Genomic DNA, 22,984 nt, shown 5'->3' with positions numbered 1-22,984 from the left:
TTCATATCAAACGCCTTTCAATGCGAACAATACAATTGAAAGAATACGTTTATACAGAAATAGTAACAATGTAATTAAACAGACAGGACTCCAGGTTTAAATATGAATGTATGGATATTTTTTTCTTGCATACACACTTTTTGGCCATCCCCAGTGGGATTATAAAACACAGATACCACCAACAAATAATCAGTTGCCGGACAATAGGCACAACATACCTATGCTTACTTAAGTTAGCAGGTGAGTAATGTATGTGCAAGTGTTTATTTTAAATGCAATAAAATAAAATATCAGAAAAAGTAATTAGTGGTAATCGTTTTAATTAACCCCTTAAGCCCACTAGCCTCCATTTTTGGGAGCACGCCTCCTACAGCAACATTTAACTTTCAATCGTTTGTTATTACAGGCACTAACAGTGGGTCTAAGTCAATACGAGTGAGTAGTTAATATTTATGTTAATAGTTAAGATTTTTTATTGCTTCTTTACAGTGAAAAGCTGCTGATGTGTAATTTTTAGGCATATTTACGTGTGTATTTATGTATTTCGTATATTCTGTTAACAGGAATAATTGCTGGCCCTTTGACACAAAATGTATTGATTTAGAAATTACTAAAATATTTTGAATTAAGTATACAATTCACAAGACTAGTAAACTGATATTGACCATTCACTAATCTTTAAAAAATATGCTGTAAACACAAAAGCAGAAAAGTTTTGCTTTAGAAAAAAAGTTCAGACAAATGAAACAACCAGCAGCAACTTTTATTGGCCTTACAAATACCTTCCAAAAAAATGTCAACACAATACTACAGCCTCTTCAAAAATTCAGATGAGTCCAGAGCTTTTCTGAGTTTCTCCGTGTTTATGAGCAGTTCCATGGCATAGGACATCAGCTGCCTCTCACTAATGAGACAGAGATAAATAGCAATTAGTAAAAATGACATTCACACCTAGAGGCTGTCATAAACAATGTGAAAACAATACATCTAGGCATTAGCACTGTTCTTGTGTTGGTAGAATACCTCCAGTCATACTGCAGCCCACTGCCGTACATTTCTGTGGCTTTGTCCGTCAACATTCACGGACAGCTGAAAGTGCATGGATGGTTGCCTGAGTAATGAGGTGAACAAAAGGACATCTTTCATGTAGACATTAGTCTGTCATGTTGCAGGTAACAAGATATTAACCATGAGTTATAGACTGACAACAGTAATGCTACCAAATATGTTCATGTGATACATAAACATTTTCAGAACGTACCTCTGGCAGAAGCACATCCATCATGAATGCCACTTGATTGTGACATCTGGTTGTCTGTGCTTCAACCAGGCTTGTCAAGAAGCCCATCACTCTGTCCAGCTGCTCATCCTCCTCAAAGAAAATGTCCACCCTGCCCTTTGATGAAGCCCAGGTGGACGACACTTTTCCTGCGATGATTGCCTGTAAATAGAGATATTTTTGGAGGATGCTCAAAGTAAATGTCCAAACACTAGGTTAGCAGAAAATGATTCACTTAAATAATTCATGAGTCATGTTTTGACTGAAATTAGTCACAGTGTGCAAATTTAATTATAAATTTAAAACTCACTTCCAGATGTAGCAGTAGGCCTTTATCCTGAGTGATAAATGATATAAGAAGATCACTGCTGACTCTTCTTTGGTCTTCAGCTTGCTGAGCCCTTTCCTAAAATTAGATCAGAAACCATTTAGATGCTGAACAGAATTATTCTGGTTAAGCAGATTAAATAAGATAAGTTGTTTCTTGGTCCTTTGCATGTCCTTACCACAAGCCTGTCGTAAGACACGTCTTTACTTAGGATCCCAACATCTCTGGTTGTGGTGACCACGTTGTGTTGGTCCATGCCGTCATTGTCCTTAATCAAGACACACATAAACATGACTTCATGCACAGCAGTTAAAATTAATTTTATTTTGTTGTCATGCAATAATCTTCACTCATATTCATTTTTTTTTTTACCGTGTCCTGTCTGGCTGTGAAGCAAGCAGATTTGATGTCTGAATGCTGGTAACAAGCCTTACAGATTTACTCTCAGGTGGAGCATCAAGGCGTTTGCTTTTAATGTCACGCCTGATACTTAAAACTTTATTGTTATTGTTTTTGAATGCTTTGTAATTCTGACCAGACACGGAGACAGAGGTGAAAGAGAAAGGAAAAGAAAAGGTGGGGAGAGGGGAGGAGGAGGAGGAGGGGGTGGGGGGTGGGGGTGGGGGGGCACACAAATAAACAATAATGAACAAGAGTCTGCTTCTAGACCTAGAAGAAGTCCATCCCTGAAAGTGGTGACCTATTTTCAAACAGGCAGGAGTAAGGTCTTCACTGACCATTAGGGCTGTCGCGGTAACCGCAAAAATGAAATATCGCAATATGAAGAAGCCCACCGCGCTGCATCATGGGCCACCGCGATTACTGAACTTGGTTCAACTCAGTGATGCATGTTGAGAAGGACGGCTGCACTGGTATCAAAACGAAACGTTACTTCGCTCCTTTGGGAGCACTTTGGTTTTCAGTACGTCAGCTGCTGCGCAGCCAGAGTCCTTGGCCGAGACAGAGCTGCCACCAGCGGCAAAAAATAATAATAAATGCTCGGAGGCCTGCTGAAGTCCCGGACAAGCACTGCTTCTGCAACCGTCCCGAAGAGAGTTTGAGCCAAGCTGGAGCTCACTCGCTACCTGCAGGAGGAATGCATCCACCCTAAAGAAACCCCCGTGACACAGTGGAGCAACAACCGGGAGAGATTCCCTTTGCTCGCCAGAGTCGCACGCAAGTACGTGTGCGTTAGTGCAACGAGCACACCATCCGAGAGGGTTGTCAGCGATGCTGCAAATGTTGCCACCCCTCTCAGATCCTCTCTCAAAGCGTATATGGTTATCATGGTTTTCCTTGTGGGTAACAAGGACGTGACCGAGCTATAAAGCACCGTCATTCGTGTGTGTGAAAGTGAAAGTGAAATGATAGTGCCCCGTGCCCGGTACATGTAATTTTTTATGCTTGATTTTAAACAACTAAACAAAATGGGGACTTGTTTCTTATTTGTTAGATGCTGCAGCCAATTTTGCATTTAAAAGTTTAACCTTCTCCTGAATTTTGTTGTTTTTAAGTTCAGTCGGACTCCGACTGTCGGAGAAACAAACGTTACTGCGATCTGTGTTGTTACTGCCCTTTGATCTGCATTCAGTAAAGTGTTATAAAAGAAGGCACGGCAATTTTTAACCTTTTTTAAATCTGTAAACATTATGTTTAGATAGTACTGCAATAAAAAAAAAGTGCTGCAATAATATCGCACACCGCAACATTAAGCCACCCTGAATCACCGCAGGGGGAATTCCTCAACTGCGACAGCCCTACTGACCATGGTGCTGCTTTCATGTTTTCTTTTTCTTTTTATCCTGAATACGAAACGTTACCGTCAGACAGAGGTGGAAAGAGTACTAAAATGTCCTACTTAAGTACGAGTGCCAATACTTTGATAATTTTTTACTCAATTACAAGTAAAAGTACTTGCCTAAATTTTTACTCAATTAAAAGTAAAAAGTATCGTAAACAAAATGTACTCAAAGTAAAAGTTACTTAGTTACATTTTTGTCAGCGTAAGGATGGCTACATCTAAGTAGTGCTAAATCACAACGCCAGTTCACAATTCGCTCGTGTGCGCGCTCAAACATGCACAGCTTGAAGGAGGGATTTCTATCCAATCAGTGAGAACAGGACGTGCACATTGATTGGACGAGGTCTTTCTACAATTGTTTCAATTGTGATTCAAATTATTCTTTATTTTGAGGAAAAATAATATTTTTAGATGCCATCAGTATGTGAGCTATCTCAGTGTTTTCATGACAAAACTCTAACATGAGACTGTGCTCTAACCTGTCACATAACAAGCCAAATGCAGTCAAACATTTCAGATGGACCGTATGACAGCTGCTAACGTTGGCCCTGCCCTGCTTTACCTCTACATTACAGTTCCTTTATTCGTGTCCATCCTAGAGCTCCTCTCTGACCTTCATGCTTATTTAGAGCAGCTGATTTTTAAAGTTAGCGTTCATCCTTGGTGGTGGGTTCACTCACTCATTTAACCCTTCACCACTGAAATCAGTTTGTTCATTCCAGTCCTCCTAAATAATCCTCCAATCATCCGACTGGAATCCTTAAGGGTCCCGTAATGTCCATCCTGTCAGAACAGGCCTTGGGAGCCCAGGTGTTACTAGAACTAATGGTGTCTCCTCACCAGCGTGAGCCTCCAATCTGTGAAGGTTGGACTCCAAACATAACTTTAAATTCATGCATTTATCTCCTCTTGTAACACTTTAACATGTTTTAAAAGGCTTGTGTCATGATAAGTTACACCTCCCAGACCAAAGATAAGATAAAACATTATCATAGACACTATTAAGACGTCATTATTTATGAAATATAAGTTATTTTCCTTTTCCTGAGCCATTACATCAGCCAAGATATAAGATGCGTGGATTTGATGAAACCACGCTGTCTCATGCAGTTCTATATGTGTAACACACACACATGCACCCATGCACATGCACACGCAAGCGCGTGCGCACTCACACACTGCAGCATGTTAGAATCATTTGAATGACTAATTTAACTACACTGAACTGCTTTTGTAATAATTTAATCTCTTATTCTGGAGTAAAATAAGGAAACAAGCTAAATCATCACATATCTGTGGCATCAAGGAGCATCTTCTGAGTTCAAACACAGGGATGGAGCACAATGTTTACACCTGAACAGTATCAGGATGTTTTAACTCACAGAGGCCTGCAGGTCTTCTGTTTTATGAGCAGAGCGCTGATAATCCGCTTCTTAGGAGCGCTAAACGTAATTTTGCCGCTGCCGTGCGGAGCGGTAGAGAAACACGTTTCAAACACGGAACCGAGTCCGGCTACCGAACCGAGCAGAATTCTGATGACGTCACACCGGTGCACGAAGGTGCGGGATCCAACCCACAGGAGAGGAGGGAGAGAGGAGGTAAACAGCGAGTTGAGGAACTGAACTGATGTCTTTGAGCAAAAGTGTACACCCCCACACCCCCCACGGTTTAGACGTGGCGCTCATGCAGGTGTCTCTTTGCGTTCCGACGCTGCTACACGTAATATTTTTAATTTATTAAGCCTATAATTATTTTTACTCAGTAACGGATATGATTTAAAATGTAGCGTGTTACGTCCTGGCTATGCTAGGAAGGTAAGGAGGTAACATAAACCCATGACCAGATGGAATGGGAGGAGTACATGCATTTAATAAAGAAAATCAGCGGATAAATAAACTTACAATATACAGATAAATACTAACAGAGACAAACCTTACCAAACAAACAGGGCATTCACAATATTAACTTGAAGCTCTCATAGCTGTGAATATACCAGACAAAAAAACACAGGCTCAGAAGGACTTCAACTGAAAGAGGCAATAGCATTTACTATCCCTAAATCCAACCAGAGAAGCTTTAACTCTACACAAACCACCTTTAGGTCTAACCAAGCTTCTAAACAACAATATCTCACTAGTAATCCTTCACAGTAGTTTAACAGCACAAAGTCCCAACAAAGCTGACCAAGTGGGGGAAACAGCACACCATCAGCTGCTCCCCAACTGTAGGCAGATCAGGAAGTATCTTATATGCCACCCAGCAGCTGATTTCTGGATGATTCCCAGCTTGTCCCAGGTGATGGGTGGTAGAACCAGGAACAAAGCCAATTGAATCCCCTGGCTGCAGGCTGAAGAATCTTGAGAGCTGGGCTGTACACTCAGATAAAAACAAAACAAGTACAGCAACTTTTCTAGAGGCATGAAACCAGGGATCGTATCATAGCGAATTACAATTCTTTTTTTTTAAACTCATTCAGATAAAAATAAAAGTACAGCTTTTAAAAACGACTTAAAAAGTATACCGTAAATCCTCTAATACAGGCCGGTATTCAATTAAAGGCCGGGTCTCCAATTGTGGCCGGCGTCAGAGTTAGTTTAGGTAAATAATGGCCGGTCTCTTATTGTGGCCGGGTGGAATGTAGTAACAAGCAAGTATGAGCGTCCCGGTGGTAGGGTTATAGTCCCCAAATCAACCAGCAGGAGGCAGTAGACGTTCACGCAGACCTTTTTTAAGCTTTTTCTTCAACGCTTTGTAACGCTACAGACACGATCCTCTATCACGCTCCTACCACACAGAGTCACGGTGTCAGTTAACCATGCTAATTCAACCCGCTCCACAGAACACACATCACCTTCCCTGTGGCTTACATAACACTCACACAACACGCAAATCAGCACATAGGAACTAGCAGAATGATAGGAAACACATATAACACAATACCCAGAATGCACCTGGCTTACAACCCCAGCCAGGTCATTACACTATCAAGTTCAAAGAGAACGTGCTGATTATGCTGCAGAACACTCTGGAGAGCAGCAGTAGGGGGTGTATGAACTAGTCAACTTCACTATAGTGACTTTTTATGCCTGTCGTCGACTAGTCGCTGTCACGTGATAATGACCGGCAAGATGCAGCCCTCGGAAAAGACAGCAGCCTGCTGTCAGCAGGTGACAAGCTCCTGCGCTCAGGGGGTGGGGGTGGGGGGGGGGGGGGGGGGGGCAACGCGCTGTGCCAGACCGTAGGCACTGACACGCGATCGTTCATGTCGGTTCATTTCCTTTAATGTTTTCTGTCTTTTATTTGCGCCTGATGTGTATCGCTGCTGTGGAGCGGGGCGCATCAACTTGTCCCTGATGCGGCCGGCAAGCAGGGAGCGCTCCGCTGTTTTCGCGGTCGGTAGATCTGCCTCCTGAGCACGGCCACAGTAACAATCAGGTGTCGCCACCTCAAAAACTAATTTAACACGCGATCGTTCATGTCAGTTCATTTCCTTTAATGTTTTCTGTCTTTTATTTGCGCCTGATGCGTTTGCTGCATGCTGTGGAGCGGGGCGCTGCGCGCATCACCTTGTCCTCCGACGCACTGATCACTGATACGGCCGACAAACAGCGAGCACTCCGCTGTTTTTGCGGTCGGTAGATCTTTTAGAACTGCAGTTCAAAGGTAACTCATGAGGTGAATATATATGAACCCAGGTAGCAGTTTTTCTTTAGGATTGAGAGGAGATGCAGGAAGATAATAAACAGGCAGGACAGAAAAATAGTCAAAATAAAAACAAGTTAGTTTTTGTACCTGCTGTTGCAACAAACAGACACCATTGAAGGTCATCAGAAGTGAGGAACAGAAAATGAAATAATTATTTTAATGTTTAGAGCAGCAGGAACTCCGAGAGGCTGCAGGCGCATCAGTGAGTTTGCGGCCGCTGCGCAGGGGGAGGGGGGAGAGGGCTAAAGCAGGGGGAGGGGGGAGAGGGCTAAAGCAGGGGGAGGGGGGAGATGGCTGAAGCAGAAACTACCGTTGTTAAAAGAAATGTGTTTAACTTTGAAAATGTGGGCGCAATTTTAATTGTCAAAAACTCCAATGAACATTAGTTCATTTTGCTCAAATGGAAATAGAGGCCTGCCTCTAATACTGGCCCTCCTTCCAATAAAGGCCTGGAGCTTGATGAGCTTGAGTCAAATAGAGGCCCGGGCCTGTATTAGAGGATTTACGGTAAATATACAAAAAAGCTACTCAATTACAGTAATGTGAGTAAATGTAATTCGTTACTTTCCACCTCTGCCGTCAGACTAATATTTACTGGATGCTATACACGCAACTACTTGTCAAAAAAACTATAATAGATGTAAATGTTGACATGTAAAAATATATCTGAATGGATTTTAAGGGAATTTTCTGTTATATGTTTTAACAAATTTTACACGTCTGAGCGCGACAATTTTCTGCCTACCACATTGCCGTCATGAGTTTGCTGCTTAGTAGATGAGGAGTCATAAACGGTCAAATAAATAGCCTATAGTTAAGTTTATTTTGGCCAAAAGGCTTGCATGTAGCCCATTAAAAACGATATAAAAATATTTTGCGTCCATGACGTCTTCCCCCACTGCCAATAATGCTTAATTTTATATAAAAGTGTTTCAGAAAAAAATCACTAATGCGCTATCTATCAAACTATGTCTTAAACGTTCAAATTTAAAGTAAAAATCTTCGCAAGTTGTAAAAATATAAACCTGTCTTTACCTGAACCGTCATCTCCATCTGTTGCAACACGCATGCGAGTTCTCTTGTCTTCGAACATGCAGGCGTCTTTTGTACTGTAAGGAAAGTAGCAGTGGGCAGCACGGGCAGAATATCTGGCCCTCCAGTCAGAACCCGAAAACACCACCAGTAGGCAATAATTTATAAAAGGATATGCTTTATTATACAATATGCTAAAACACCATAATAGAACCCAATAATAAAACAGTATACTAAAACACTGTGGCCAAAGTCTCCATTCCTAAATTCAGCTGTCCAGCATATACACACAAGCAGCGGTACTTAGCTGTCACGGATGGTGTGACCCCTCTCCCCGGGGTCTGAGCTTCCAGCACCGTCCAACGCCCCGGGATGTAGCTTGCGAGGACGGCTGGTAAATCCGCAAAGTAAATCCACTGCCAGAGTCCGTAGCGGCAGATGTCGGCGTGGTCTTGGCATCACCTAAGCCCAGCCCTTGCTGTCTAAAGAAGGCGACCAGCCTTCCCTCCTGACGCTGGAACTCGAAACACCTGTTTAGCTATCTTCGTCGCCGGCAGCCCTAACGACTGCGAATGACCCCACCCCCCAAAGTCCGATGCCACAACGACAGGTCGACCACGCACACCTCTCAGTAGGCCTGCCACCTTTTTATCCTCCCTGGCCTCGTTATGGATAACGAGGACCAGCTGATGTCCAATCACCACACCCTCTGAGCCCGGCAGCTTACGTCTTCTGTCCATCACACTCTCCCCCTCTTTGTCCTGAAGGACTCGCCCTCGAGTCCTAGATTTCCACCTGATAATCCTTATACCAAGCAGGGGGCTTCCTCTGACGAACCACGCGTTGCTCCACAGCTCAAGGTTTCTCTACCGTCCCAGGGATACGTCCTCCCGATCCTCCTCCAATCGCACCCCCTCGAGCAGCCTCTCCCTGCAATGGGGCAGGGTTGCTTGAATCACCGGAGCCCCTCGTCCCCGGAAACCGTTGAGCACTCCTGCTGATGTCCTCCCAGGTGGCATCCGACTGATGAACCACCCGCTGTTTCGCAGCTCCACGTCCATCAACCTCCCCAGGGAGACGTCCTTCCGGTCCTCCTGCAGCAGCACCCCCTCGAGCAGCCTCTCCATGCAATGGGGCCGGGTCACGTGCGCCGCCAGACCTGCTCATCTCTGCAGACCAATGATGAATCCTGCTGGTATCCTCCCAGGTGGCATCATGCTGACGCAGACTCTGCCTCGCTCGCTCTCGGGACCCCACAGCCAGCGGTGCTGCAACTGCTGAAAGAGAAGTGCACGGCTTAAGTCGGTTGAAATGAATCACCTTCTCAGGACTCCCCTTAATGGGTATAAGCCTGTATAGCACATCTGTCAGTCGCTCAAGAACCCTAAACGGTCCTTTATATCGACTCTGCAGCTTGGGACACACCCCTCGCCTCCTCAGCTTATTTCGGACCCACACCAATTCACCTTCTGAGTAGAACTGGCAGGTGGCCCTAAAATCATAGGCCCTCTTTTGTTGCGCCGCGGCTCTGCTCTGATGGCGTTTCACTGCCTCTACCACCGTAGTTAAGGTTTCCTGCAAACCTGTCACATACTCATCTACTGAGGGAAAGAGTTCTCCCTGATCCAGGCCCAACATAACATCAACAGGCAGTACGATCTCCCGCCCGAACAGAACCTTATAAGGTGTGACAGATGTGCTAGCATGAACACTACTTCTATAAGCCAACATTACTTCTTACTTCATCTGACAGCCACCCATGTCCACATAGTGTACGAAAAGATGTATCATACAGTTTATATGGACCAACCAGGGCTTCTATTTGGCCAGAGTCTTTCAAAGACCAAAGTTTAAGTACTGCAAAAAAAAAAAGGTAAATATATAAATAAATATTTTAATGCTTAGCAAAGTACAACATTTTTTAGGAACAATGGGAATTTGTGCAAACATGAGCAGTAGCAGGCAGTAAACAAACATGCAGTGAACGAACATGCAAATAACTGACCAACCGGTCTGAACCAATGGCCAACAGGGCCAAAAACTTTTTTTGGTTTGCGGTACTACTGCACCTTGCCGCTGCAATGTTTTCTGGGACATCATGGGAGGGGGCGAAGGAGATGTCTTGAAAGGGAGTGAGGGCGGAGTCTTGGGACGGGGTGAGGGAGACATGCTCAGAGGGGGTGAGGGAGATTTCTTGGGAGGGGGTGAAGGAACCCTCCAGGGAGAGAGCGAGGGAGACATGTTTGAAGGGGGTGAGGGTGATGTCTCAGGAGGGGGCGAGGGAGATATTGTGTGAGGGTGTGAGGGAGACATCCTGGGAGGGGGCAAGGGAGACAACTTGGAAAAGGGAGGAATCACCTTGTCGGAGTGCTGATTTTGAGTTTTCCCCACCAGATGGGTTTTGCCCACGTACTTAATAACTGACTCCCTCTCTTGCTTCTCACTTGATTCAAGTTTTTGAAATTTTGTTGGTGGTTCATCTGGCCCAGCTTCCTTGTGTCCCACATTGCCTCTTTTGTAGGGCTTTAGGTGAGTAATGTTGTGCTTTGTTTTCAAGTGTTTCCCTGTCATAGTTGTCAGCACAGCAGTCTTGCCCAAGAGTTGCTGGATTGTGTATGGGCCAGAATAGTCACGCTCCATCCTGGCTCCTTTTCTACTTCTTTTTCTTACATTGTACAACAGCACCTCTTTCCCTTCTTTGAATGTAAAATGTTTGTATTTTTTGTTTGCCCTATTTGCATATGCTTCCTTCATTTTCTGTTGAGCCACTTCCACATTTTCTTTTACCTTCTCATCTCGGTCCTTTTGTACTTTTTCTTGCTCATTTACATATTCGCTGTATTCCATTGGAAGGATAATAGATGACAGCTACATTGCAAAAACAGATCATGTTTTTGCAATACAAATGTTACACATTTAGACACTGTTATAAAAACATTACTGTTAAAAGATTCTATGTCTGAAAACAATTACAAGTATTTACAAAATCAGCGTGTATATTAATATGTTAGTACAAAGGAAGATTCCAACATAACTCATGACAGGCAGACTCTTACCGGCATTTCAACGGGAAGTTCACATGGGAACCTTGCCTCTCTTCCATACATTAGGTAGAATGGTGAGAATTTTGTTGTGGTGTGCATTTTGGACCTCAGTGAAAACAAAGTGGCATCTAGATACAGATCCCAGTCATCCTGCCTTTCATTAACAACTTTTCTGAGGGCCCTAGAAAAAAGAGTTTCATGCTTCAATAAGAAACACTTGAATTTCAATACATCTGTGAAATATTTATTCTCATTTTCTAGAGTCACAAAGCCATAGATGAATGAATACATGCAAATTATTTTAACTCAGTGAAGTCTGAGACCTAACTTTACAAATACAGGACATGTTAAGCTGTGGCAAGGTGGTGAAACAAGGGCCCGGGCAAGATTCGATTCCCAGTCTCCCGGGTGAGAGTCATGCCAGTCAGCCAAACGGATCTCCCTTTGGCTGACTGGTTAGCATGCACGACTCACCCGGGAGACTGGGAATCGAATCCCGCCCGGGCCCTTGTTTCACCACCTTGCTTCAAAGCAATTGTCAAAAGAAGTTAAAACAAGACACTGCTGTAATTGTTTTCTCACCGTTTAATGTTGTCATTTGTTTTTTCATCCAATCCATTAGTCTGCGGGTGATATGCTGCTGTCACACTCCTCTCAACTGAAAGGAGCTCACATAGTTTGCTGTTGATCTAAAAGAACAATGAGGCACATTATAATTAGTTATTTTAAAGATTTGACTTTTAGGCCAAATAAAAATTTATATTAAACATAACTTACTTGATTCACAAACTATCGCCCTTGGTCTGTAAGAATGCGCAGAGGACAGCCATGCCGATAAAAAATCATGCATAAAGTTTGGGAGACTTCCTCTGCAGACTTGGTTTTCAGAGGGAAAGCCTCCACCCACTTTTAAAAATAATCTGTGGCTGTCAATATGTACTTGTAGCCAGAAGGGGTCTGGGGAAGCGGACCTGTCAGATCCATTCCGACCAGCTCCAGATACCTGTTGGTGATAGATTAAATGTTTATGAACAGAAGTAACAGAGAAGTAATAAACTAACAGAATTACAATGGACAGTCACCTTGATGCAATCCAGTGTTTCGACTACCTTCAGTGGAGGTCCAACTCTTTGGCAATGGTCACATTCAGAGCTAGAAAATGTATTTTGTTTTATGAAATTTATAAATATTGTATATTAGAGATTGCTAACAATGAGGTAACGTACCCATTTCTCAATGTCTGCAGTCATACCATGCCAATAAAATTTAGAACACAATGATTTGCGAGTTTTCACAATGCCACTGTGTCCTCCCATTTTTGAAGAATGGATTTCCCTAAAGTTGGTCCAAGCCTCCTCTTTTGATTTAATGGCTTTTCGCCTAGGCAAAGGTCCAAAGAATAGACCCCCAGCTTTATTGAAAGAATTTACACATTAGTCATATGGCGTATTATCAGAAAATGTGGTGTATGCTTAAATCTTAACAACTTACCATGAATGCTGAATTTAGAGGCATATTTCCTTAGGGTTTGCCTTTGTCCTTTGGTGTAGTGCAGCGGATAGGAACCCTTGGTAAGGAGATTAAATATCTCATCCCATCTGCTTTCCATTTTACTGTAAAAATGTAAACAAGGAAGTAATTTGAAAATTAAACCTTCTGATTTAAAAAATAATAATTATACAGTCAATTATGTTCATATACACTCAATACAACCGCATGTTGAGGAAGTAAATTATTATAAATATGACGAGGCAGCATTCAAACAATTTTTTACTTCTAAAATGTTTCTTATCTAAAGACTGAAGACATTTATTTGCCATTTGCACACGGGTCAACAGTCCCTGCACATTGGAATTCAGTGTTGTATGTGCACATAGTCCATGGAAGGAAGTGTTATTCCTATGATCCTCTCTGCAGACTTTATGACTCTTTGTAGAGCTTTCCTCTCTGTCTGTGTGGTATTTCCATACTTATACCATTCTTATCTGTGTGCTTCCTTACAAAATTATGATTTATGGGTAGATACATAAAAGAAATATGGTTTTTAACATGTTGGTTTACGTCTAGATTTTTTTCTGCTTCCTGGTTTGTAATTTTGAATCACATTCCTGCGTTTTTAAACAAGCAGCAAAATAGTTTAAGTAAGCAGAAAAAAAGTATAAAAAACTCACTAACACAGTAGTCAGACATGTTCAAATAAAACTAGTCAATTATTTCATCATATTTGTAGTCAAAAACAAAACTTTTTCAGGAGGAACACGGAATTAGAAACGTGTTCATATTATATGAATCTATTAAAATAGCCCCTTTCGTCTTTAAAATGCTTACTTTAATTTCCTCACGGACTGTATAATTGTTGGTCTTGTATTGTTTTTTTTTACTTCTTGTTACTATTAGTATGTTTCATAGCCGATTACATGACGTTCAGGCATCAAAGTTTAGTTGTTTCATCAGCGATTACATTACGTGCAGAAATTGGCAGTCAAAAGAATGCACTGCACACTGAAAACTGTGACTAAGGTGCAAAATATATCAATTAATGTGTTAATATTAAAGAATATAAATGAATTACTTACATTTTACTCGTAGTTTCACTTTTTCGCCGATCTTTTCCAGTGCTTATGCTCATCTGAGGCCTCTGTAGAACGTGCCGGAGTTGTCGAGTAATGAGCATGCGCGCACATGCGCATTATCTGCAAGTATGCTCCTCTGACAAGTATGGTGTTCTGATACAACACCCCGGCTCCCGTCGTTCACTTCAAAGAGCCGGCTCTTAGAGCCGCTTCGTTCGCAACCGACACATCACTATTGTTTTGAACGGTTCAACTTTGGAAGCCATCGAGACACGACCTAGAAGCTGTGCTGTTCTGAGATAACTCGGTGGACTTGGTGAGTTTTGGTAGTCAGTAGTCGGTAGTACAGTCAGTAACGTAGTTGGATCTGGAACATTTACCGTCTTTAGTGAGTGGAGCAGTTCACTTGGTGAGTGGACACCGTTTCTTTGTGAGGGAAAGCACGCTAGCGGCCTAATGGAGTTAGCATCATGCTATCGCTAAATCGCGAGTGGGGTTTTCCCTGCTTAAAATCAACAAACTATTTTATTACCGTTAAATAGTTTTAATAAAGAGATCCCTAGAACAGGCGCGCGCACATGCTGGATTTAGTGAGCCACCAGACAGAACTAAACAGGAGAAACCGTTGTTAGTATTTTTGTAGAGCATCCATCTTCTATTTAGTCTGTAGCTGGAAGAACAGAAGAGAACTCTGTGAACTCTGGTGAGCAAAGGTCCTCTTTTCCAGACTGGATCTGTCCTCAGCTGATCAGAACCAAAGCGTTGGATCTTTAATCTCCTGCGTTGTTCTGAAGCAGCATCTTAATCAGCTCTCCTGCTTTGTTTCTATTGCAGCTGTTAGCTAAACACGGCTAAAGAAAACCTGCTACCACTTCAGGATCATCCATCAGCTGGGACTGATTCATCGTGTGTTCTTCACCACCTGGACCTGGACAGCATGGACACAGGTAGGGCTGCCACCTTTCAGATATGTAAATAAGTAAATGAGTTGGAGAAGTGGTTTTTCTCTTAGACAGCTGTGTTATTCACACAGGTGTGAAACATCTGTAAACGCCAGATCTGGTGCAGGAAAATGGCTGAACAGGAAGTGGGGACACACTTTGCCTTCTGCGGTTGTAAGTGATAATAATAATAATAATACATTAAACTTGTCTAGGGCTTTTTAGGTCAGTCAGGCTTCACAAAAAATGCAATAAACACATAATAAAACAACATGAAACATAGTAAACAGACTGGGGGATGCTGGGTTGATCTTAAGAGAAGGCCAATTTAAAGAAGTGGGTTTTAAGCAGTGACTTAAAAGTAGAAAGAGAGACGGCGTTCCTGATGTTTAGTGGGAGAGAGTTCCAAAGTGTGGGGGCAGCGGCTGCAAAGGCTCGATCCCCCATGGTGCCATGTTTTGTTCTGAAAGGGGAAAGGAGGTTGGAGTCAGCAGAACGGAGGTGCCGGGAAGGAGAATGGCGATGGACTGATTATCTTTTTGATTTAAAAGTTGTGAAACTATTCAGTATATCCGTGCTGCAATAAATGGTCTGCAGCGCTAAAGACAAAAACAAAATGCTTACTACAGCCTCCACATGTGACTCCAGAGAGCAGTCGCTAAGTCAGCATGCAGCTCAGTGAATTTAATGTCCTAGTCGAGTGGGTGGTGGTCTTATGGAAACATGAGAGCAAGTCAAACTGCAGCTTTAAGAGCACTCTGAAATTATGACACGTCTCTAAATAAAGTAAAATTTTCTAGTGCAGAGTGGAGACAACCCATAGAAGCACTGATTTGATCTCATTTCAGAGAAAAATAGAACAGGTTAGATGCACCTAATAAATAAAATGATAACAAACTCAGGAATCTGTTTCTTTGCTTCACTGTTCTGGTGCTGAGAATATCACTAATGCGGACCAAAGGAGATCCACAGATGAATGCACCTCTTATTTATTATTTGGAGACTACATTTACTGCAGCTGGCAGAGGCAGAGATTTTTTCTGTTGATACACGAATTTACAGAATCATTTTAAATGTTAATAGGGGAAGACTGCAGGAGGGAGCGGTAAAATACAGGGGGTCCCCAGCAAAAACAAACTTTACGAGCCTGATGAAACCTGCTGGTTTTCCATCAGGCAGTCACGGGGCAGCTCCAACGACCCAGTGGCTGTGCTGGGTCAATGTTATCGAGCTCAGTCGAGGCGACGTCGTGCTCTGCTTAAGAAGAGGTGTTATTTTCCCACTTCAGAAGAAGGTTCCAACGTGTTTTTACGCTTTCTCCGAGACATGTCATGTCGCTAAGTTGTTAGCGCCGCGCGCTAACACATCAATAGTGCAGCGTAGCCTGCTGGAGGTTTTAAGGGTTCAGATGAAAACACCGGACCTCTCAGGCTGCTCACACATCGATCTTAAGTTGTCGCTGTTGCGCTCACATCGTAATACAGTATTAGATGCGGTTAAAGTCAAACATGAAAAAATAAAATAAATTTTACATGAATAAGTGATGCTTATCCTGGTGGGGAGAGGAAACCCTGTCAAGATCGTCAACGCTCATTTATCTTAATGCTATTGAAACATGTAAACCAAAAAGCATTATATCCACTGCTACCTTTATGCTGTAACTTCACCCTGCCCTGCCTGCTCCTCCTTGCTGCCTGCCGGCTGTGATCACAAGCGACAACATAGTAGTTCCCGCTGCTTCCTCGTGAAACAGCTCCAAAAAAAAAAAAATCAAAACTTGGGATCTTGTAGGCGTGGCGATTGGATTTCAGCCGTGGCGGCCCGCCACGGCTACGCCTATGTAAGGGAAACCCTGGTGTAGTTATTGTGTAAAGCAGTATATACTAGGAATGATTAATAAAAATAAAAACTAGAATTGAACCTGAGTTACATGGTAATAACAATTTAAGAACTCAGAAACAATAATACACTAACTTACTAATTAATTACCATGTAAGTACGAAGTAATTAGAGGACTGTAAAAAAAAGCGCTACCAATAATTGTACTTAATATACTTTTATGTTTGTGTGCTATGTTCTGTGTCAATATTCTTTGATTTTATTTTACACAACATGATGTGACATTTTAACTATTTCATTTCACTTGTGATTGTTTAACTATGTGAAGCACATTGGGCTACCGTTTTGTGTATGAAATGGGCTATATAATAAACTTGACTTGAGAGAGAGTTCACAATCATGTTTTGTTACTAAATGAGACACTCAGCTGAAACTGGGGGAAATATATGATGAATCTAAATCACAGGAGATGTCCAGAGTTTTTAAAGCCTGTGTTCATCATGTTGTGGGGGACCACAATGAGGCTACACTCACACCCAGTTCTTGGTACCACAAACGTATATATGTAACCTAGGCAACGCTGGAGCGACAGAGCTCCAGCGTCACGCGGAGATTCACAACGACACAGGTGGAGAGCGAGGGTGCAAAACCAGAGGGACAGAGACACCAGAGAGCAGAAGTTTGTCTGCAACCTCTTTTATTAACTAAATAAAAGCCCTCGTCTAAAAATATACAACTAAAACATTTGAGTCCATAAAAGCAGTTCAAAACGTTCTTCAAAAAGACCCCAAAAGATAGTTGGGCTCCTCCCAGATCCACAACGTCACGCGGAGGGAATTTCCAGGATGGGAAAGGTGGCGTCCCGGCTTCAGCGTCCGACTCCAGCAGTCTCTGGTCTCGCTCCCAGCAGACACTCGTCTCCGGCGTGATCTCCCGGGGGCTCTCGCCGCTTCTCCCTGACAAGGACAGAACACTGGGGCAGAACTTTTGTCTGTGACGCAGTGCAATCTCTTTCTCGTAGGATCGGCCCATACGGCGCGTCACCCAGCATACAACAGAGGAAGCCGTTTACTCACGGATGCAGGCAGAGGTCCAACCTCTGCCCTGCTGTCATTCAAAGGCGTTGCTGCCACTCATTGTCGCTGCACGCCAGGGATGAACCGGTCCTCCTGCGATCCAACGCGTTCTGTGCTACGTCCACATATATTAGTCCAGTCCCTCTGCCTTCTTGTTTCTTTGGTCTCTTTTTCCTCTCCCCTCCCACAGTTCTGCTGCTTCTTACCTTTATCAGCCTGCTAACTATGCGCACCTGGTGCGCTCTCCCAGTCACGCCCACCTCTTCAGGTGACTGTCATGTCAACAGTGGCAAAACAATCTAAACAGGCACATAAAACCAACAACACACGACAAAATCATGCAATAACACAAAACTGTTAAGAAATTCCAACAATTAATAAAAGAATTTAAAGCAACAGAAAAACACACATTCCACTGTGTGACATCCCCCCACATTTTAACTGTGACAGTCCCTGATACATCACTCCAGTGGACAATAACATGCTGGTGGCTGACCAAGGTTAGACCTTGCGGAACGCCGAAGTTCTGGCAGTCCTTCAGGCTGCAAAATAAGCACGTTGGGCATAACACAATAGAATGGAGGCTCAATTACCGTCTCAACCCCTGGGCCTACCTCATCTATCGGTTGGATACTGTCCACTGCTGGGGTGGTGCATAACTTTAATGCATTTCGGTGAAGGACTCTCTCTCTTCCCCCTTTCTCTGGCTGCACTTTATACACCACACCTGTATCCCCGACTCTTTCCACTACAACATGTGGTTCTGAGGCCCAACCTGGGTGCAACTTTCCTTCCCCCTGCCTGTTCCTGTCCCTAATCCAAACCCTCTCTCCTGGTGCTAATGGCAGAGCCTGTGCCCTTTTGTCATAGACCTCCTTGTTTTGGTTGACAGCAGCCACCATATTTTTCCTTGCTGTTTCATAAGCAAAAGACAATTTTTGGTGGTGGTCTCTAACCCATCCTCCAAGATCATAACAAAGTGATCCCTGTTCCACTCCTAGGTTAACATCCACTGGCTGTCTCAAATGCCGCCCAAACATTAGGTATGATGGAGCGTACCCTGTGGCGCTATGAACTGTGTTATTGTATGCCTGCAACAGCTCGGTGAGGAGATCTGGCCACCTCTGCTGTCTCTCTGCCTTAAGTGAACGCAACATATGCAGTAGTGTCTGGTTCAGTCGTTCAACCCCTCCATTTCCAGCAGGATGATATGTTGTGGTTTTACTCTTTGGGATGCCATAACACCTGAATAACTGATACATTAGTGCAGACTCAAAACTAGCCCCTCTATCTGAATGTAGCCTGGCAGGACAGCCAAAAGGCTGGATCACATGAGTCCATAGGGCATGTACTGTCGTCTGTGCGGTCTGATCTTTAGTGGGAACTGCCCAAGCATAGTGTGTGAAAAGATCAGTCATGACCAAAATGTTCTGATATCGGTCTGTGGGCCTCCCTAATGTGAGGTAGTCCAGGGCCACAACGTCCAGAGGATACGAGACCACAATAGGCTTTAGTGGGGCTCTAGGCTGATCTCTATTTTGCAGGCTACAGGCAGCACAACCTAGATGGAACCCACGCACCTCATTCTCCATGCCGGGCCAGAAAAAGAAACGTATTCTGGACAGCGTCTTCTCCACACCTGCATGTGCAGCCGCCTCATGGTATTTCCTCCACACCTCTTCCCGCTTTCCTACAGGGCAGAGGACTTGGAACATTGTTTCATTGGTGTTGGTGTCCATTACCTCCCTACAGAGCACTTCCCCACGAAGCCGAAGCCTTCTCCACTGGTGCAACCACTTCTGCACAGACTTGGGCAGCGTTCTTCTCACCCCCGCATCAGGGAGTGTCCCCTGAACCACGTACTGCTTCAGTATTTGTAGTTCCCCATCTTGTTCTTGAGCGTCCTTCCAGTCATCCATCTGTGGCAAAGGCTCCTGTCGCTCACTTAAGAGGACGTTACAGGTGGTTGCACGGGCTGCTTGGCAATCTGCTGGAAACCTGGAAAGGGCATCAGAATTAGTATTTTCTTTTCCCGCCCTGTACTTGATTTCAAAATCAAAGGAAGCCAGTTGTGCCACCCAACGTTGTTCTGCTGCCCCCAGTCTGGCAGTATGAATGTGGGCAACTGGATTGTTATCTGTATACGCCACAAACTTTGCCCCTGTCAAATAGTCCTTGAACTTCTCTGCAATTGCCCATTTTAGGGCTAAAAGTTCCAATTTGAACCAGCTGTAGTTGGCGTCATTCCGCTCGGTGGGGTGTAGACTCCTACTGGCATATGCAACCACATGTTCCTTGCCGTCTCGTACCTGGGCTAACACAGCACCCAAACCTTGGTTACTAGCATCAGTGTAAAGTACAAACGGCTTGGAGAAATCAGCATAGGCCAAAATGGGGGGGGGGGGGGGGGGGGTCTCACGAGGGCAGCCTTCAAAATTTCGAATGATTCTTGACATTTGGCGGACCACTGAATCTGTGTGTCTGATCTTTTATGGCAAGGACGCCCTATTAGAAGGGCATGCAGAGGCCTAAAAAGGCTCTGACCTGACGGGTGGTAGATGGAACAGGCCAGTCCTGGACAGCCTGGATTTTCTCGGGATCTGGTCTCACCCCATGCTGATCAACAAGATGCCCGAGGTACTTTACCTGCCGCTGAAGCAGCTTACATTTTTCCAACCTCAGTCTCAGCCCATGTTGCCACAGTTTCCAACTGTTGCAGGTGAGTAGATGATTATATCATCTAAATAAACCAACACCGATTCTGACAGGTGGCTGTTTAAACACCACTGCATCAACCGTTGGAACGTGGCGGGGGCGTTACAAAGCCCGAAAGGCATGCGATCGAACTCAAACAAACCCAGAGGGGTGGTAAAAGCAGTTTTCTCACGATCCCGAGGGTCAATTTCTACTTGCCAGTATCCGCTGGCAAGATCCAACGTCGAAAACCACTCTGCTCTGGTCAAACATGTCAGGGTCTCCTCAATTCGTGGCAGTGGGAAGGCATCTTTGTGAGTTACTGCATAAGTTTTCTATAATCAACACAGAACCGCCAGCTACCATCCTTCTTCCTCACCAACACGATCGGGGCTGCCCAGGGACTACTACTTTCCCGAACGACCCCCTTATCCAACACATCGGTGAATAGTGTCTTAATCTCCTTGTACATCAGTGGTGGTAATGGACGGTACTTCTGTTTAATAAGTGGTGTGTCACCTGTGTGGATCTGGTGACGAACCAGATCTATTTTCCATAGTCCTCCTCATCCACAGCAAACACTTTCCACCATCTCTGAAGCAGGGCCCGCAGCTCTGCCTTCTGCTGTGGGGTCAAATCCATACAATTGGTTAATTGGCTCACCTCCTCATCAGGGATTGCAGGCTCCTCTGGTCCAGCTGCCTCCACCACACCCACCTCCACCACGCCATCAGATCCCATCATCAGACTAAGGTCATTGTCCATCTGTACATCAGAATCCTCCACCTGGTACAGCTGACCCAGCTTCTGGTAGCGACCTATAATGACTTCATGCGGGTGGGGGTTACATAGTCTGATAGGAAGTCTTCCTTCTTTAAGTACAGCTAGAGTTCTGGCTATTCCCCAGGGTTTATCCCCAGGTAGGGTGTCCACCAACACCAAATGTTCTGCTCCGCCCCTGCCTCCGCATGCTCGGCCCCAGACTGTAACTTCACAATTTGGGGGCACCCGAACTCCTCTGCGGCTGGCAGGTCAGACATAACCCAGAAATCCATCAGTTCGAGTAGCAACAGTCTCTCGGCAGATAGCAAAAGCATCCTTCCAGGCTCTGTAAGCTTGGAATGTCTGGGGAAGAGAAGCAGACTTGCCTTTGGTGAAGACAACATCTCAACATGCACTGATCACATTCATCCCCACAATGACAGGGTGTGTGGAGCAATCATTTTTCACAATTACAATCCCTTTTCCTGGTATTTTAACACCTTCCACTTCGAAATCCATAACGGCATAACCAGTATATGGTATTTTGAGCCCATTGGCTGCTTTTAAGGCAAATATTAGGGGTGTGTCAGTTTTATTCACTTCTGGAAAATGAGTGTCCATCACCTGTTGTGTTGCAAGTCCCAGCAGCCGGTCAAGGCTTAGAAACAGTGGTCAGAGACAAGGGTCATACAAGGGTCAAGAGGACAATAGTTCAGGACTTGCTGGTGAGGACAGAACTAGGCAAAGGGTCAAAAAACAGGCTGGCTTCTGTGGATCCACCCATGGACCCACCCCTGGGCCCGCCCCTAACTCCACCTCTGGCGGGAAAAGAAGGACTGGCATGGAGTGAGGAAAGTCCAACTGGACCCAGGAGCTCTCAGGAATGCTGGAGGAAGATCTACAATTTGCTACCAACATGAAGATTTATGACCTGTGCTCTCATTCCAGGAGTGCAGCATGTAACTTTTGTGCCCTCATGTGAATACTGCATGTAGTGAAAATGATACCAAATGTCTTATGTAGAGCTAAAAAAGTGTATTTGGTAAATGACCCCTTGACCTAAACTGTCAGGAGAGAATGACTTGTGACTCTTACATTGTTTAGAGCAGTCTCAGAAATGATATAAAAGGATGCAGCTCAGATCGGAGAGAGAGAGCTGGGGCAGACGACAAGAAGAGACAGAGCAGATTTGGAGGGGTCATCACCCGTTCTGCTGGATGGGGGATGACAGGCAGTTTTTTGGAGAGAAGCAGAGCTAGACAAAAGAGTTCTTGGGGAGATTCTGAGAAGACAAGAGCTAGTGTAAACTAACTCTTATTTAATCATTTTAAACTAATTCCTCCGTGGGGGATAGCAGTTGTTTTTCACTTTACCCATTTTTGTATTTTGATTTTGTAATAAACCTTTTTTGAAAAAGAAACATAATCCTGATTCTTTCAGGTTTTCTCTAAAGCTTCACGTTTGGGGCCCTGGCCATAATTGCACAGAGGTAAGCTTATCGATGATCGGTCTCTGAATTATCGGGACTTACTTTACAGTTTATAACAGAATAATATAAAGAAACCTTAAGATAAGGGAAGTTTTAACTTTCCCCTCCTTGCGAGTAACGAGTTGTCTTAAGGGCGATAAAAGCAGAATATTCGAGGTTATTTTGGCTCTGATTGCAGGTTGAAAAAGTCTCTAATCAGCTGGAAGGTTGGATTAATAAATAAATTGATAAAATTATGATAGCCTGATCAACTAGCATAAATCATTTTATAGTTACCAACCTCCCACATAAGCTGTTAGAGGCGCAATTAATTCCGGGTAACCCAAACAATTGCTGAGAGGCTTGGCTTGCCTCCAGACTTCTCTCTAGTATCTTAACCAAAAGGTAACGAGTTTAAAAGAAGTGTAGCACTCTGGGGCTG

The 22,984-nt window shown here is 44.0% G+C and overlaps 2 protein-coding genes and 1 long non-coding RNA gene across 8 annotated transcripts in view; 1 reads left to right on the top strand and 2 right to left on the bottom strand.

The window, feature by feature from the left end:
* Positions 1-742: 742 nt before the first annotated feature.
* Positions 743-1,956, bottom strand: LOC129157311 (PWWP domain-containing DNA repair factor 3A). Its single transcript, XM_070543001.1, has 5 exons — positions 1,786-1,956; positions 1,590-1,685; positions 1,262-1,441; positions 1,024-1,111; positions 743-904 (listed from the first exon to the last, which is right to left on the bottom strand). The coding sequence occupies exons 1-4, from the start codon at positions 1,897-1,899 to the stop codon at positions 1,073-1,075; spliced, it is 429 nt and encodes a 142-aa protein (XP_070399102.1). The 5' UTR covers positions 1,900-1,956; the 3' UTR covers positions 743-904; positions 1,024-1,072.
* A 10,128-nt stretch (positions 1,957-12,084) lies between these two features.
* Positions 12,085-13,902, bottom strand: LOC139062218 (uncharacterized). The gene is made up of 5 exons (XR_011515817.1): positions 13,766-13,902; positions 12,681-12,802; positions 12,416-12,600; positions 12,272-12,341; positions 12,085-12,192 (listed from the first exon to the last, which is right to left on the bottom strand). It is a non-coding gene; the product is annotated as an uncharacterized lncRNA (long non-coding RNA).
* A 41-nt stretch (positions 13,903-13,943) lies between these two features.
* Positions 13,944-22,984, top strand: part of LOC129157297 (zinc finger protein 84) — a 70,619-nt gene continuing 61,578 nt past the window's right edge. For 3 of the 6 annotated variants that reach the window (XR_011515796.1, XR_011515797.1, XR_011515795.1), the window contains exons 1-2: positions 13,944-14,078; positions 14,597-14,877. The gene's annotated coding sequence lies outside the window, so the exon portion shown is untranslated. The remainder of the gene's footprint in view (positions 14,079-14,596; positions 14,878-22,984) is intronic. The other 3 variants (XM_070542952.1, XM_070542954.1, XM_070542953.1) reach the window with 3 other exon arrangements.

This window comes from Nothobranchius furzeri, chromosome 12, assembly GCF_043380555.1.
Source record: "Nothobranchius furzeri strain GRZ-AD chromosome 12, NfurGRZ-RIMD1, whole genome shotgun sequence".
In the NCBI taxonomy this organism is placed as follows: Eukaryota; Metazoa; Chordata; class Actinopteri; order Cyprinodontiformes; family Nothobranchiidae; genus Nothobranchius; species Nothobranchius furzeri.
The sequence above is the reverse complement of the archived record's forward strand: the minus strand, read 5'-3'. Positions and strand labels throughout refer to the sequence as shown.

What these genes read in the sequence shown, in the direction of transcription:
- LOC129157311 (XM_070543001.1), bottom strand. Translation starts at nt 1,899, where the DNA reads ATGTTTATGTGTGTCTTGATTAAGGACAATGACGGCATGGACCAACAC. An exon ending in GCCTACTGCTACATCTGGAA is followed by an intron (nt 1,442 to 1,589) that starts GTGAGTTTTAAA and finishes CTCTATTTACAG; the next exon opens with GCAATCATCGCAGGAAAAGT. An exon ending in TGGATGTGCTTCTGCCAGAG is followed by an intron (nt 1,112 to 1,261) that starts GTACGTTCTGAA and finishes CTCATTACTCAG; the next exon opens with GCAACCATCCATGCACTTTC.